General features: G+C 47.8%; 1 protein-coding gene across 1 annotated transcript in view; it reads right to left on the bottom strand.

Annotated features, from left to right (window-relative positions):
- Positions 1 to 13,730, bottom strand: part of eif2b3 (eukaryotic translation initiation factor 2B, subunit 3 gamma) — a 161,885-nt gene that overhangs the window by 40,085 nt on the left and 108,070 nt on the right. Inside the window, exon 9 of the mRNA XM_038794088.1 lies at positions 158 to 235. Coding sequence (XP_038650016.1) covers positions 158 to 235 — 78 coding nt within the window. The remainder of the gene's footprint in view (positions 1 to 157; positions 236 to 13,730) is intronic.

Raw genomic sequence — 13,730 nt, 5'->3', positions numbered from 1 at the left:
TGGGACAAATGCATCCAAATTCCTGAGATCAAGGCTGTAATTCTACTTACATTTAGGCTTTTCAATGGATTCTGATTGACTTGAGTACAATAGAATGGACTGTGTTTAGCTAGGAGGCAAAAGGTTCATGGTGTTATTTGCACTTCTCACTACTCACCAGAGATCTGTCAGCAATTTGTGCTGAAGGATGGATTAGTGATTCTTCTTGGGATAAAGCAGGCATGAACTTTGGAGCCTGGAAGATAAAAACACAAGCAGGCTATCCACCAGTCTCTAAATTATATTGTGTAAAAAATAAAATAATCAAACTGCATTCGCTTCCATGAAGAATAAACACAAGATATTGTATGATTTCCTGCTCCTACATGACAGATAGAAAAAGTGCACACTGGGGTATTATTCATCAGCATCACAAACATCTGTATTTTAAGGGGGAAGGTTCAAATTCAACGAAACAGGACTAAACTATGCTAGTACGTTTCAGATGTGCAGCTTCCTCTTCATCCCAAGTAACTGCTTTGGAAGATATACCAAATGAGGCCATGTTAGAAGCCAGCATACATATTCTCGGACTAATCAAAATGATTTGAATATAATGAAACAGTAGTCTTCAGAGTTTTGTCTTCCTGCAATTTTATTTACATTAATGCTCACAGATGTTGCTTAATTTTTTTCTGTTCATTATGAATGAAGTGGAGGCAAGTGCCTACGTCACCACCTCAGGATGTCCCAGGGTGCTTCACAGCCATTAAATACCTTGGCACTGTTGTAATGTACAGAAAAGCAGCAAAGAATTTACACACAGGTCCCTCAAATAGCACTAATAAAGAATGGCGTTTAACACGGTATAAATATTATGCAGATCAACGAATAACCCAAGGGGCGGGATTCTCCGTTGGCCGATGCCGAAGTTGCGACACACAATTGGGCGGAAAATCGGTTTCAACGGCAAATTCGCAGGGGCGCCAATTTGACGCCAAATCGCAATTCTCCATCACCTCGACAGCAACGTCAATGTGTACCAGAACAGTAAACACCGTTTTCGTATCATTAGCCGGCCTGACCCGGTATTCTCCAGGCCTCCAAGATTCTCCTCCCCCGCTGGCCCGAGTTCCAGACGGCGCAGTTCACTTGTGCTTTTAAAAGTCATGAAACTAGCAACATGGCTGATGAAGGAGAGAGTGGGGAGGTAGGACCTGGAGATGAACGACTGTGGGCTGCTGGGTCAGACACTGGCCGGGCTGGGGGGGCCCTGCTAGGGCCGGGGGAGGGGGTGACAGGGGGGGCCGAGGTGATTGGGGCGGAGTCCAGGCATGGGCCATTACCACAGCCATCTTGTTGCGCACCTATTGATCGGTAACCTTGACCCCTGCAGAGCGACACCGGCTGTACGGGTGCCCCCGCACCTCTGCCACATCCCCTCCAATCCACCCGGCCGCCACCCACAGGTCAACACCCACAGTAGCCCCTACAGGGGGGCCACAGTGCATACAGCTGGTGAGGGCAGTGCCAGCCAATAGTACCCCGGGCAGCAGGGATGGGACCAGTGCCAGAGGCCCCCCACGGTGCCGGCATCGACGGGGTCAGGCATCATGCAGGGGCAGAATCCGCACTGTCAAACGGGGCCACCATGTCACCCGGTGGACCTATTTGGGCGGGAGGGGAGGTCGCACCATGCTAACATATCAGCCTTTCACCCCCTGCAGAAAATGGATATTGGAATTCAACCAGCAATAGTGGCCTTCCTGCTCATTGCCACAGCCCTGGGGGATGCCATGCGGCTACATAAGCTGGAGCTGCTCGTGGAGGAGGAAGCTGCAGCAGCAGAGAGTGCAGCCAGCAGAGAGCGCAGCCAGCAGAGAGCGCAGCCAGCAGAGAGTAGCCAGCAGAGAGTGCAGCCAGCAGAGAGTGCAGCCAGCAGAGAGTGCAGCCAGCAGAGAGTGCAGCCAGCAGAGAGTGCAGCCAGCAGAGAGTGCAGCCAGCAGAGAGTGCAGCCAGCAGAGAGTGCAGCCAGCAGAGAGTGCAGCAGCGGAGAGTGCAGCAGCGGAGTGTGCAGCAGCGGAGAGTGCAGCAGCGGAGAGTGCAGCAGCGGAGAGTGCAGCAGCGGAGAGTGCAGCAGCGGAGTGTGCAGCAGCGGAGAGTGCAGCAGCGGAGAGTGCAGCAGCGGAGAGTGCAGCAGCGGAGAGTGCAGCAGCGGAGAGTGCAGCAGCGGAGAGTGCAGCAGCGGAGAGTGCAGCAGCGGAGAGTGCAGCAGCGGAGAGTGCAGCAGCGGAGAGTGCAGCAGCGGAGAGTGCAGCAGCGGAGAGTGCAGCAGCGGAGAGTGCAGCAGCGGAGAGTGCAGCAGCAGAGCGTGTTGCAAAGGAACAGGAGGCAGGCGCCCAGGATGGAGAGCGAGCAACCCAACAGGCTGAGGAGGAGGAGGTGCCAAGGAGGCGCTGCATGAGGTCACGTGTGTACTGGCACCGCCTGTTATTCGAGGATCTGCCGGACCGGGCATGCCATCGAAAACTCCAGAATGAGCAGAGAGACAGGGCGACATATCTGCCAGATGACAGCACAACTGGCACTGCGGGGTATGGGGAGGACACCCGCTTCTGGTGACCTTCAAGGTGACGGTCGCCCTGAATATTTACACGACGGGTTCCTTTCAGACAGCGAGTGGGGACCGGTCCAGGATCTCACAAACCTCGGTGCACAGGTGTATCCGGCCCGTCATGGAGGCCCGATATACCCAGGCCGCTCACTTCAATGTGGACTGAGCCCAACAAGACGCACAGGCAGCAAGGGTCATCGTCATGCCCCGGGGGTGATCGATGGGATGCATGTCCCCTGTGAGCACCTGCAGATGACAGGCCGCTCTACACAAACTAAAAAGGGTACCACTTGATGAATGTGCAGCTGATATGTGACCATCAGCTGTGCATCATTCGCCTCCAAGCCCAATACCCAGGCAGTGTGCACGACACCTTCATCCTGGCACACTCAAGAATTCCTGGCATGTTCAAGATGCCCCCCCCCTCCCACCCCGGATGGGAGGTTGGCTCCTGGGTGACAGGGGTTATCCACTCCATTCATCACTGAGGACATCTATCCAGAGGCCACAGACCAATGTGGAGACCCACAACAACGACACCCATTCAGTGACAAGGTTCATGATTGTGCCGTGCTTCGGAAGCTGTGGTTCAGGTGCCTGGACCACTCTCGAGGGGCATTCCAGTATGATGGTGAGAGGGTTGCCCGCATCGTGGTGGCCTGTGTCCTCCGCAACATCGCGCAGCAGATGGGTGACGTGCTGGACGAGGTGGACGAACAGCAGGCCTCGTTTAATAAGGAGGATGCGGAGTAGGGGGGAGGATGGGCAGGACATAGGGCCCAGACAGGCACGAGAGGCTGCAAGAAGTGTGCGCAAGGGCCACCATGCATGGGACACTCTGATCGTCTTCAGGGGAGGGGGTGACTGGCTGGGGTCAACCCCCCTCCCCGCTATTCCCCGCCTGTAACTCCCTCCAAGGTGCATACCTGCCGTATTACGGGGTGGGGGTGCCAGGCCAGCCCACCCCTCACACACATGTGACAGAGGACCGAGACAGGCTGTAACAGTGGTAACAGGTCTTTAATGTGAAGAAATAGTAACAGATTTGTGCCCTAGCCCCTATAACTAAACTGCCCTGTACCCATGCCAACTTAACTAGTGTCTAACTTCCTAGCCCTATGCTAAGGTTCCCCAGACAGTACAGCAGGAGTAGAAGTGGCTCAGGTTCCCCAGACAGTATAGCAGGAGTAGAGGTGGCCTGCTGTGATTCCTTTTTTTATAAATCTTTTTATTGGGTTTTTGAGTAAAATATATTTACCGTTATGTACACAAAATAGAATACATATATATACATAGAAGAGAAGGGAACATGCACAAAAAACAAAACAAACAACAAAAAAATAAGTTAGAATAAAATAACTGGTAGGGTATTATGTGCTGGCTCAACAACAGCAGCTCTGTACAATTGGCAGTATTGTTTTTAGCACATAAGTAGGCATCTGTTTGTGGGGGGGTAAATATACATTTGGGCGCCGGGGAAACAAATACAGAACAATTACAGAGGGCAATACGCGAATGGATATGGCGTTGGTGTTGCCGCCTGCTGTGATGCCTGCCCTGTGACCAGGGTCCCCGTTGGCGGCGTCTTCTGGGCGATCGGGCCTGGATGGGTCCAGCTGCTGCCCGAGTAGCGTGATGCTGCCCCACTCCAGGAATAGGAGGCAGCGGGATCCGAGGTACAGTGGTGTTCCAGCACCTTCCCTGCAAGAGTCACCAGCACAGCCCCATCACTTCCTCCTCCTCGGGGTGCCCGACGGCCCTAGGGTCTACTCCACGGGGCTGGGATGCGACGGGAGCTATCCCCTGAGGCTCCCCTGCCACCTGGTGCTGCCAGTCCTGGAGGTCCGCTCCGGTCTCGCCCAGGGTCCGCAAACCCGTGACCATGGAGCAAAAAGAGTGCTTTGTCTGAGACTGTGCCATATCACACTGCGACAGTGCCACCACCCTGAAGGTTTATGTCACATCAGCCAATGACTGCATCATCTCCCTCTGTGACTGGGCTACCTCCCTGTGTGTCTGCGCCACATTGGCCACTGCCTGGGCAATGCCGCTGCGTTCCCAGCCATGGCCTGCTGTGACTGGGCCACGCTCAGGAATGCCAATGCGATTTGCAGGTGTGAGTCAGCAACACTGTCCTGGGCCTCGGCCAACGCCTGCACAGAATGCCCTAGGCCTTGGACGTGCTGATCCATAGCCGAAACCATCGCCCCCAATGCCTCCACAGCGGACGCCACATGTGCGTTGTTGGCCTGGGTGGCACGCACTGGTTGGCACCACATCCTGCTGCGGCACGTGGTTGGACTCCTCCAACTGTACCAGCAGGTGCTGGATGCTCGCCGACGACCTCTCATGTAGTCCCTGGCTCTGCGACTGCATCTGCACAATTGTTGGGACTGTTTGTTCCAGAAGCCTGAAACCCGTTTGGATGGCAGCTAGTCCCTGCGAATGGCCCGCTCTCTGACCATCCGCCCCTCAGGTGCTTCTACCTCCACCTGCTGTACCAGATCAGCTGTGTGATGCGCACCAGAGTGTGTCACAGGAGCCTCTTCACTAAAGTGCCCAACCGAGGTGAGTGTTTCTGAGATGCTGGAGGGTGTTGGGGACAGCTATCCCCCTCCTGTCTTCTCCCCTCCCAGTGGTTGTGCGCGGCCTTCTCCTGGGAGGGGTTGGAGACAGAAAACTACAGTGTGAGACAGTCAGACTCATGCAGCCCAGGGGGTAGATAGCTGGTGGCCTCAGTGGCCAGTATGGGTACCGGCACGTGGTGCAGGGTTTGGGTTACGAGTGTGCAAGATGTGGGTTGACGCTAGTGACAGTGCTGCCTATTCACCCTGGCTGCCCTGAGGAGGTTGTGCAGTTTTTTATGGCATTGCTGACGGGTCCGGAAGATGCTGTCCACCGCCTGCCTCTGTCACCTGTGCCCAGGCATGAACGGCAGCAGCTGGCAGCCTCCTTCCCGGGCCTGGGTACAGGGCCATCCTCCTCTCCTTCACCGTGTCCAAGAGGGTCTCCAGTTCAGCATCAGCAAATCTCAGCGCTGTTCTCCTTGCTGCCATCTTGTTGGATGGGATGCTGTGTATATGGGGAGTGAAGTGTGCATATGCGGCTGCAGCTTGTCAGCCTCCTGAGTGTCAATCGCACAACCGGTGAATCCAGCACCATTTCTTATTAGAATCGATTGTGTTCCACGTGGCGCCAGTGATAGCCACTTAACAGTAGCAGAATCGGTCCAGGCCTGGCAGCAGTTTTGCTGTCGTGGAAGTCCACGAATTCTGCGTTGGGATCAATACTTAGTCTCAGAAACGGAGAATCCCACCGAAGGTATTTTGACACAGGAGGCAAGAAGACTACCACTGAAACAAGGCTGACATGCATGGCATATAGTCAATTTAAAGAAATGGGAGGATCCACAGAGAATGGCAAATGCCAGGGGGCAATTGCAAAACAATCATTCCAAAAACTACAGATAAGATCATTCATTGTAAATAGAGAGATTGAGATTGATTGCTTGACGTCCAGGGTGTGATTTCAACCATAATTTAAAAAGAACCATTCATACAGAAATGGGAGGGGTGAGGTTGAGAGATTTGGTTTTACTGGCAAGTGTAGAGCAGAGGGGGTGAAGGTGTTAAGTACATGACTGGAAGGCCAGCAGTTATTCTCCATCCCTATTGGTGAATGGATGGTCTCAATCTTACTGACAAAGGAGTCCATGAGTTTCTCACACATTGTTGGAGGGGAAGTTGGAAGGGGGCATAGACATTTTATAAAGACAGTCAGTGGCGGAGAAAAGAACCCTGGGTTCATCTTTGCTGTTCTGAGTAGTCTTGGGAGCAGTGGGTTGTTTTGGGAGAGGACAGTGAAACCCAACAAAGCTTGATAGTCCAGTTAACTCAGATAACTATTTAAACCAGTAGAAAATTACACCTTAAATAATACCCATGTATACGTTAATTACAAAATTACAGAGTAACTTTATAATATCTGATCTTTTCTGCTGTGGCAAACAGACAAAATAGTGCATTTCATGCAACTGAAACTTAAGATGATCGGCCAACCCCCGACCATGGTGGCCGCGGACTGAGTCTGCAGCCGCCACGCGAGTATCCCGAACGGCTGGGGCCATGTTAGATCCACATCGTCAGGACTTCGGCTGGTCGGGGCCGGAGAATGGCGGGCGAGCCTCCAGCAATGGCCACAGGTAGGGGATACGTACACTCCGTGTTTTCGGAGCCCGGAGAATCGGGAAACCACCACTGGTCCCGATTCCGTGCGCGGAAATGGATTCTCCGCCCCGGCACCAGACGCGTTTGCAGGTGCGAGAATCCAGCCCACGGTGTCTTCAAACATAACTCTGTTGGCTACTACTTATCCAAGTTTCAATATTGTTCATTAATCTCAAGTGAAACATGTCTGCATGAAGGAAAGGCATGTGTTCAGAAAAACTGAACTGAAATGAAACGGGACTTTTAAAATGAAATAGCACTTAAATATTTTAAAAATGAAAAATACTTTTATAACAGGTCAAACAGACCTCTGTGCAGAGTACTGGATACATCTATGCATCATGTTTCAAACCAAAAGTTAATAAAAAGCCACCTGTATTTCTGGAATGTATTCATTTGTAAGCACTAATTTCTCTACAAAATACTATTCTTACAGTAAAGACATTCTTATTGCAGGTGGTTATTCTCATCACAAGATAATACATGTCAAAAACTCCAGTCGGACTATGGTGCACATTTTATTTTGCTATAGTCACACCTCCCCACTTGTTTCTCCAACTTTCCAAGTATAAAAGAAGACAGGTATGAATATTGGTTCAAAGCAAACATTTTCAAAGTTTTCCTCTTCCATTGTTTATAACAAGTTTAACATGATTTGTGTTTTCAGCAGCAGGTCAGTTATACTTGAAACAATCCTGCTACAATTACAATCTTATTTCTTATGTGAAAGGTTTAAATCAAGATTTGTATCCTATGTTCTGCAATGAAACACAGCTCAAAAATACTTCAACTAAGTTCTTTGCTTGAACATTGCATCTGATCTACTGAAAGCACAAATAAATATGTATCCTTCATGCTGAAATATCTCAAATCCTTTTGTGCAATGAATTGCTTTCTAAATAGTAAGTTATTTCAAACCTCATTGCTTTCAGAAGCAACATGGATTCACCAGGCAAAAGTGAACGCGATTGTTTATTTTTAACTTGAAACCAGAATCTTTTTTGCCGCAGCAAATTCATGTACCCATTGAAAATTAATTCCAATCATTTTGAGCTCTAATGAATCCATATTTGTAAGACAGAGAGGAACAAAAATTAATCTTAAAGCAACTTTAAAAATAAACAGACATTAATTATTATTGCTCGAAAAAACATGTCACGGTTTTTGTCTTGCACTCTTCCAGATACTTGGCAAGAATCCCAATATCGGGGGTAAACCATTATTTATACTATATGAGAAGACAGTTCTCAGTGGTTGGAAAGTAGACTCTGATTGGTAGAGGCATTGCCATGGAGAATGCACCAGTGCACAATTTAAACAATGCCTGGCAATTAACTGTCAGTCACCATCAACTGGTACATTCTCCATGACAATGCCTCTACCAATGTCTGTCCACCATCCACAAGGCACAAGTAATTTGTGTGATAAAATACTCTGCACTTGTCTGGATGAGTGCAGCTCCAACAACATTCAAGGAGCTCAACACCATCCAGGACAAAGCAGCCCGCATGATTGGCACCCCATCCGCCACCTTAAACATTCACTCCCTCCATCACTAATGCACAGTGGCAGCAGTGTGTACCATCTACAGGATACACAGTGTTCAGCAACTCAACAAGATGCCTTCAACAGTACCTTCCAGACCCCATAACCAATATCATCTCAGCCAGGGGCATGAGAAGACCGCCACATACATGCTTCCTTCCAAATCACACACTGTCCTGTCTTGGAACTATATCGCAATTCCTTCACTGTTGATGGCTCAAAATACAGGAACTCCCTTCCTAACAGCACTGTGGGTGTACTGTTGCCACATGGACTATAGCTGTTTAAGGAGGCAGCTCACCACCAGCTTCTCTAGAACAATTAAGAAAGGGAACTAAATGCCAACAACACCTGCATCCCATTAAATATATTTTTTTTAAATGTCTACTTATTGGGTTCACATCAAACAAACAACAGTAGAAACATAGCTGTAGGTATCTTTGAACAACAGGTACAGCACAAAGCAATAGAACATAGAACGATACAGCACAGTACAGGCCCTTCGGCCCTCGATGTTGCACCGACATGGAAAAAAAAAACTAAAGGCCATCTAACCTACACTATGCCCTTATCATCCATATGCTTGTCCAATAAATTTTTAAATGCCCTCAATGTTGGCGAGTTCACTACTGTTGCAGGTAGGGCATTCCACGGCCTCACCACTCTTTGCGTAAAAAACCCACCTCTGACCTCTGTCCTATATCTATTACCCCTCAATTTAAGGCTATGTCCCCTCGTGCTAGCCACCTCCATCCGCGGGAGAAGGCTCTCGCTGTCCACCCTATCTAACCCTCTGATCATTTTGTATGCCTCTATTAAGTCACCTCTTAACCTTCTTCTCTCTAACGAAAACAACCTCAAGTCCATCAGCCTTTCCTCATAAGATTTTCCCTCCATACCAGGCAACATCCTGGTAAATCTCCTCTGCACCCGTTCCAAAGCTTCCACGTCCTTCCTATAATGAGGCGACCAGAACTGTACGCAATACTCCAAATGCGGCCGTACTAGAGTTTGGTACAGCTGCATCATGACCTCATGGCTCCGGAACTCAATCCCTCTACCAATAAAGGCCAACACCCCATAGGCCTTCTTCACAACCCTATCAACCTGGGTGGCAACTTTCAGGGATCTATGTACATGGACACCGAGATCCCTCTGCTCATCCACACTACCAAGAATTTTACCATTAGCCAAATATTCCGCATTCCTGTTATTCTTTCCAAAGTGAATCACCTCACACTTCTCCACATTAAACTCCATTTGCCACCTCTCAGCCCAGCTCTGCAGCTTATCTATGTCCCTCTGTAACCTGCAACATCCTTCCGCACTGTCTACAACTCCACCGACTTTAGTGTCGTCTGCAAATTTACTCACCCATCCTTCTGCGCCCTCCTCTAGGTCATTTATAAAAATGACAAACAGCAACGGCCCCAGAACAGATCCTTGTGGTACGCCACTCGTAACTGCACTCCATTCTGAACATTTCCCATCAACTACCACACTCTGTCTTCTTTCAACTAGCCAATTTCTGATCCACATCTCTAAATCACCCTCAATCCCCAGCCTCCGTATTTTCTGCAATAGCCGACCGTGGGGAACCTTATCAAACGCTTTACTGAAATCCATATACACCACATCAACTGCTCTACCCTCGTCTACCTGTTCAGTCACCTTCTCAAAGAACTCGATAAGGTTTGTGAGGCATGACCTACCCTTCATAAAACCATGCTGACTATCCCTAATCATATTATTCCTATCTAGATGATTATAAATCGTATCTTTTATAATCCTCTCCAAGACTTTACCCACCACAGACGTTAGGCTCACCGGCCTATAGTTACCGGGGTTATCTCTACTCCCCTTCTTGAACAAAGGGACCACATTTGCTATCCTCCAGTCCTCTGGCACTATTCCTGTAGCCAATGATGACCTAAAAATCAAAGCCAAAGGCTCAGCAATCTCTTCCCTGGCTTCCCAGAGAATCCTAGGATAAATCCCATCCGGCCCCGGGGACTTATCTATTTTCACCTTGTCCAGAATTGCCAACACTTCTTCCCTACGCACCTCAATGCCATCTATTCTAATAGCCTGGGTCTCAGCATTCTCCTCCACAATATTATCTTTTTCTTGAGTGAATACTGACGAAAAGTATTCATTTAGTATCTCGCTTATCTCCTCCGCCTCCACACACAACTTCCCACCACTGTCCTTGACTGGCCCTACTCTTACCCTAGTCATTCTTTTATTCCTGACATACCTATAGAAAGCTTTTGGGTTTTCCTTGATCCTACCTGCCAAAGACTTCTCATGTCCCCTCCTTGCTCGTCTCAGCTCTCTCTTTAGATCCTTCCTCGCTTCCTTGTAACTATCAAGCGCCCCAACTGAAACTTCACGCCTCATCTTCACATAGGCCTCCTTCTTCCTCTTAACAAGAGATTCCACTTCTTTGGTAAACCACGGTTCCCTCGCTCGACCCCTTCCTCCCTGCCTGACTGGTACGTACTTATCAAGAACATGCAATAGCTGTTCCTTGAACAAGCTCCACATATCCAGTGTGCCCAACCCTTGCAGCCTACTTCTCCAACCAACACATCCTAAGTCATGTCTAATGGCATCATAATTGCCCTTCCCCCAGCTATAACTCTTGCTCTGCGGGGTATACTTATCCCTTTCCATCACTAACGTAAAGGTCACCGAATTGTGGTCACTGTCTCCAAAGTGTTCACCTACCTCCAGATCTAACACCTGGCCTGGTTCATTACCCAAAACCAAATCCAAAGTGGCCTCACCTCTTGTTGGTTACATAGTCATTACATAATTGGGGACAAATAAGACCAAATGAATCAGGGACTGAATCCCCAACATGTACCTTCCATGGATAAATGCTGGTCTGCAACCAAAGGATACAGGCAACAGTAACGGCCTACATCTCACCCATGGTTACACAACAAAATGACAGAAGAAAACAACACCCCTATCTCTTACAGCACAATTTAAATTCTTCTCCAGATCCAGACCAGAACAGGGAGCCATCCTACACATTTGAGATTTTAAAAATGACAAAAACAAAGAGGACCGGGCACAACTAAACCCTAGTACCCTGCCAGGATATATTAGGTTAAAGATGCTTTGTAAAAATCATGAATTCAACATTCAGCTTAACAAGATATTAACTCACTAAATCAGGATAACCAGCAGGACATCGCACCCGGTTAATTCACTTCCCAGCAAGCAAATAAGTTGGCAACATCAACAAACAAAATACATAGAAACATACGTAGAAAATAGAATCGGGGAAGGCCATTTGGCCCTTTGAGCCTGCTTTACCATTCATTATGATCATGGCTGATGATCATGTTCAATACCCTGATCCAGCATATCCCTCGATCCCTTTAACCCCAAGAGCTACGTCTAATTCCTTCCTGAAATTACAGAACATTTTGGCCTCAACTGCTTTCTATGGTAGTGAATTCCAGATTCACCACTCTCTGGGTGAAGAAATTTCTCCTCACCCCAGTCCTAAAAGGTTTACCCTTTATCCTCAAACTATGACAGGCAAAATAGTCAGGCAAATTATCTAAATGGAAAGCAGATTCAAAATGCATCTGGACAGATGGATACGGGTGTCTTTGTTCATGAATCGCAAAAAGTCTGTATGTAGGTACAAAATGTAATAAGAAAGGCAAATGGAATGTTAACACTTATTGCAAAAGGACTGGAGTGTAAAAGCAGAGAAGTGTTCTTGCAATTGTTTAGGGTGGTGGTGAGACGACATTTGGAGTACTGTGTCTAGTATTTGTCTCTTTATTTGAGAAAGGATGTGGTGACATTGGAAGCAGTTCAGAGGAGGTTCACCAAATTGATTCAGGGGATGAAGGCGTTGACGTATGAGGAGAGATTAAACAGTTTTGGTTTATACTCGCTGGAGTTTAGAAGGATGAGAGGGGATCTGATCGAGTATATAAAATACTAAAAGGGATTGATAAAGTAAATGTAGACCAAATATTCCCCTTTGTGGGCTAATCTAAAACAAGTGGTCACAGATATAGGTTGAGAGATGGTAGATTTAAAACTGAGGAGGCACAACTTCTTGCAGAGAGTGGTGAATTTGTGGAACTCGCTGCCTCATAGTGCGGTGGAGTCCAAATCATTAAATGGTTTCAAGAGGGAGATAGATATATTTCTGATTTTAAAAATGGGTTAAAGGGATATGGGGAACAGGTAGGGAGATGGCTTTGAGACCAGGAAGAGATAAGCCATGATCTGATCGAATGACGGTGCAAAGGGCTGATTTGCCTACTTCTGCTCCAGATTCCTATGTTCTATGACTCCTAATTCTGGACTCCCGCATCATCAGGAACATTCTTTCTGAATCTACCTTGTTGAATCCTGTTAGAATTTTATAAGTTTCTATGAGATCCCCTCTCACTCTTCTGAACTCCAATGAATATAATCTTCACTGACTTAGTCTCTCCTCTTATGATAGTCCCACCATCCGAGGAATCAGCCTGGTAAACCTTTGCTGCCCTCCCTCCAAAGCAAGAACGTCCTTCCTCAGCTAAGGACAAGAAAACTGCACACAATACCCCAGGTTTGGCCTCACCAATGCCCTATATAATTGCAGTAAATCATTCCTATTTCCATACTCAAATCCTCTCGCTATGAAGGCCAACATACCACTTGCCTTCTTTATTGACTGCTGTACCTGCGCGCTTACTTTCAGCGACTGATGCACGAGGACACCAAGGTCTCGCTGGGTATTCACTTCTTTCAATTTACACCCATTCAAATCATAATCTGCCTTCCTATTTTTGCAAACAAAGTGGATACCCTCATATTCATCCACATTACACTGCACCTGCCATGCATATGCCCACTCACTCAGCCTGTCTAAATCCTGCTGAAGGATCTCTGCATCCTCCTCACAGCTCACTGTCCCAACCAACTTTGTATCATCTGCAAATTTGGATGTAATGTATTTAGTTCCCTCGTCCAAATCATTAATATATAATGTGAACAGTTGGGGTCCCAGCACAGATCCCTACGGTACCCCATTAGTCACTGCCTGTCAATTGGAAAAAGACACATTTATTCCAACTTCTTGCCTCCTGTCTGCTAACATGCTTTCTATCCATCTCAAGCCACTACCCGCAATCCCATGTGCTTTAACTTTACATAGTAACTTTACATCTGAGACCTTGTTGAAAGCCTTCTGAAAGTCTAAATAAACCACATCTACTGGTTCTCCCTGGTCAATTCCACTAGTGACAACTTCAAAGAATTCTAGATTTGTCAAGCATGATTTCCCTTTTACATATCCATGCTGACTTTGTCTGATTTTATCATTGCTTTTCAAATGCTGTGCA

Source organism: Scyliorhinus canicula, chromosome 4 (assembly GCF_902713615.1).
Source record: "Scyliorhinus canicula chromosome 4, sScyCan1.1, whole genome shotgun sequence".
Taxonomy (NCBI): domain Eukaryota; kingdom Metazoa; phylum Chordata; class Chondrichthyes; order Carcharhiniformes; family Scyliorhinidae; genus Scyliorhinus; species Scyliorhinus canicula.
Note: the sequence above shows the minus strand (reverse complement) of the source record. Positions and strands in the feature narration are given on the sequence as shown.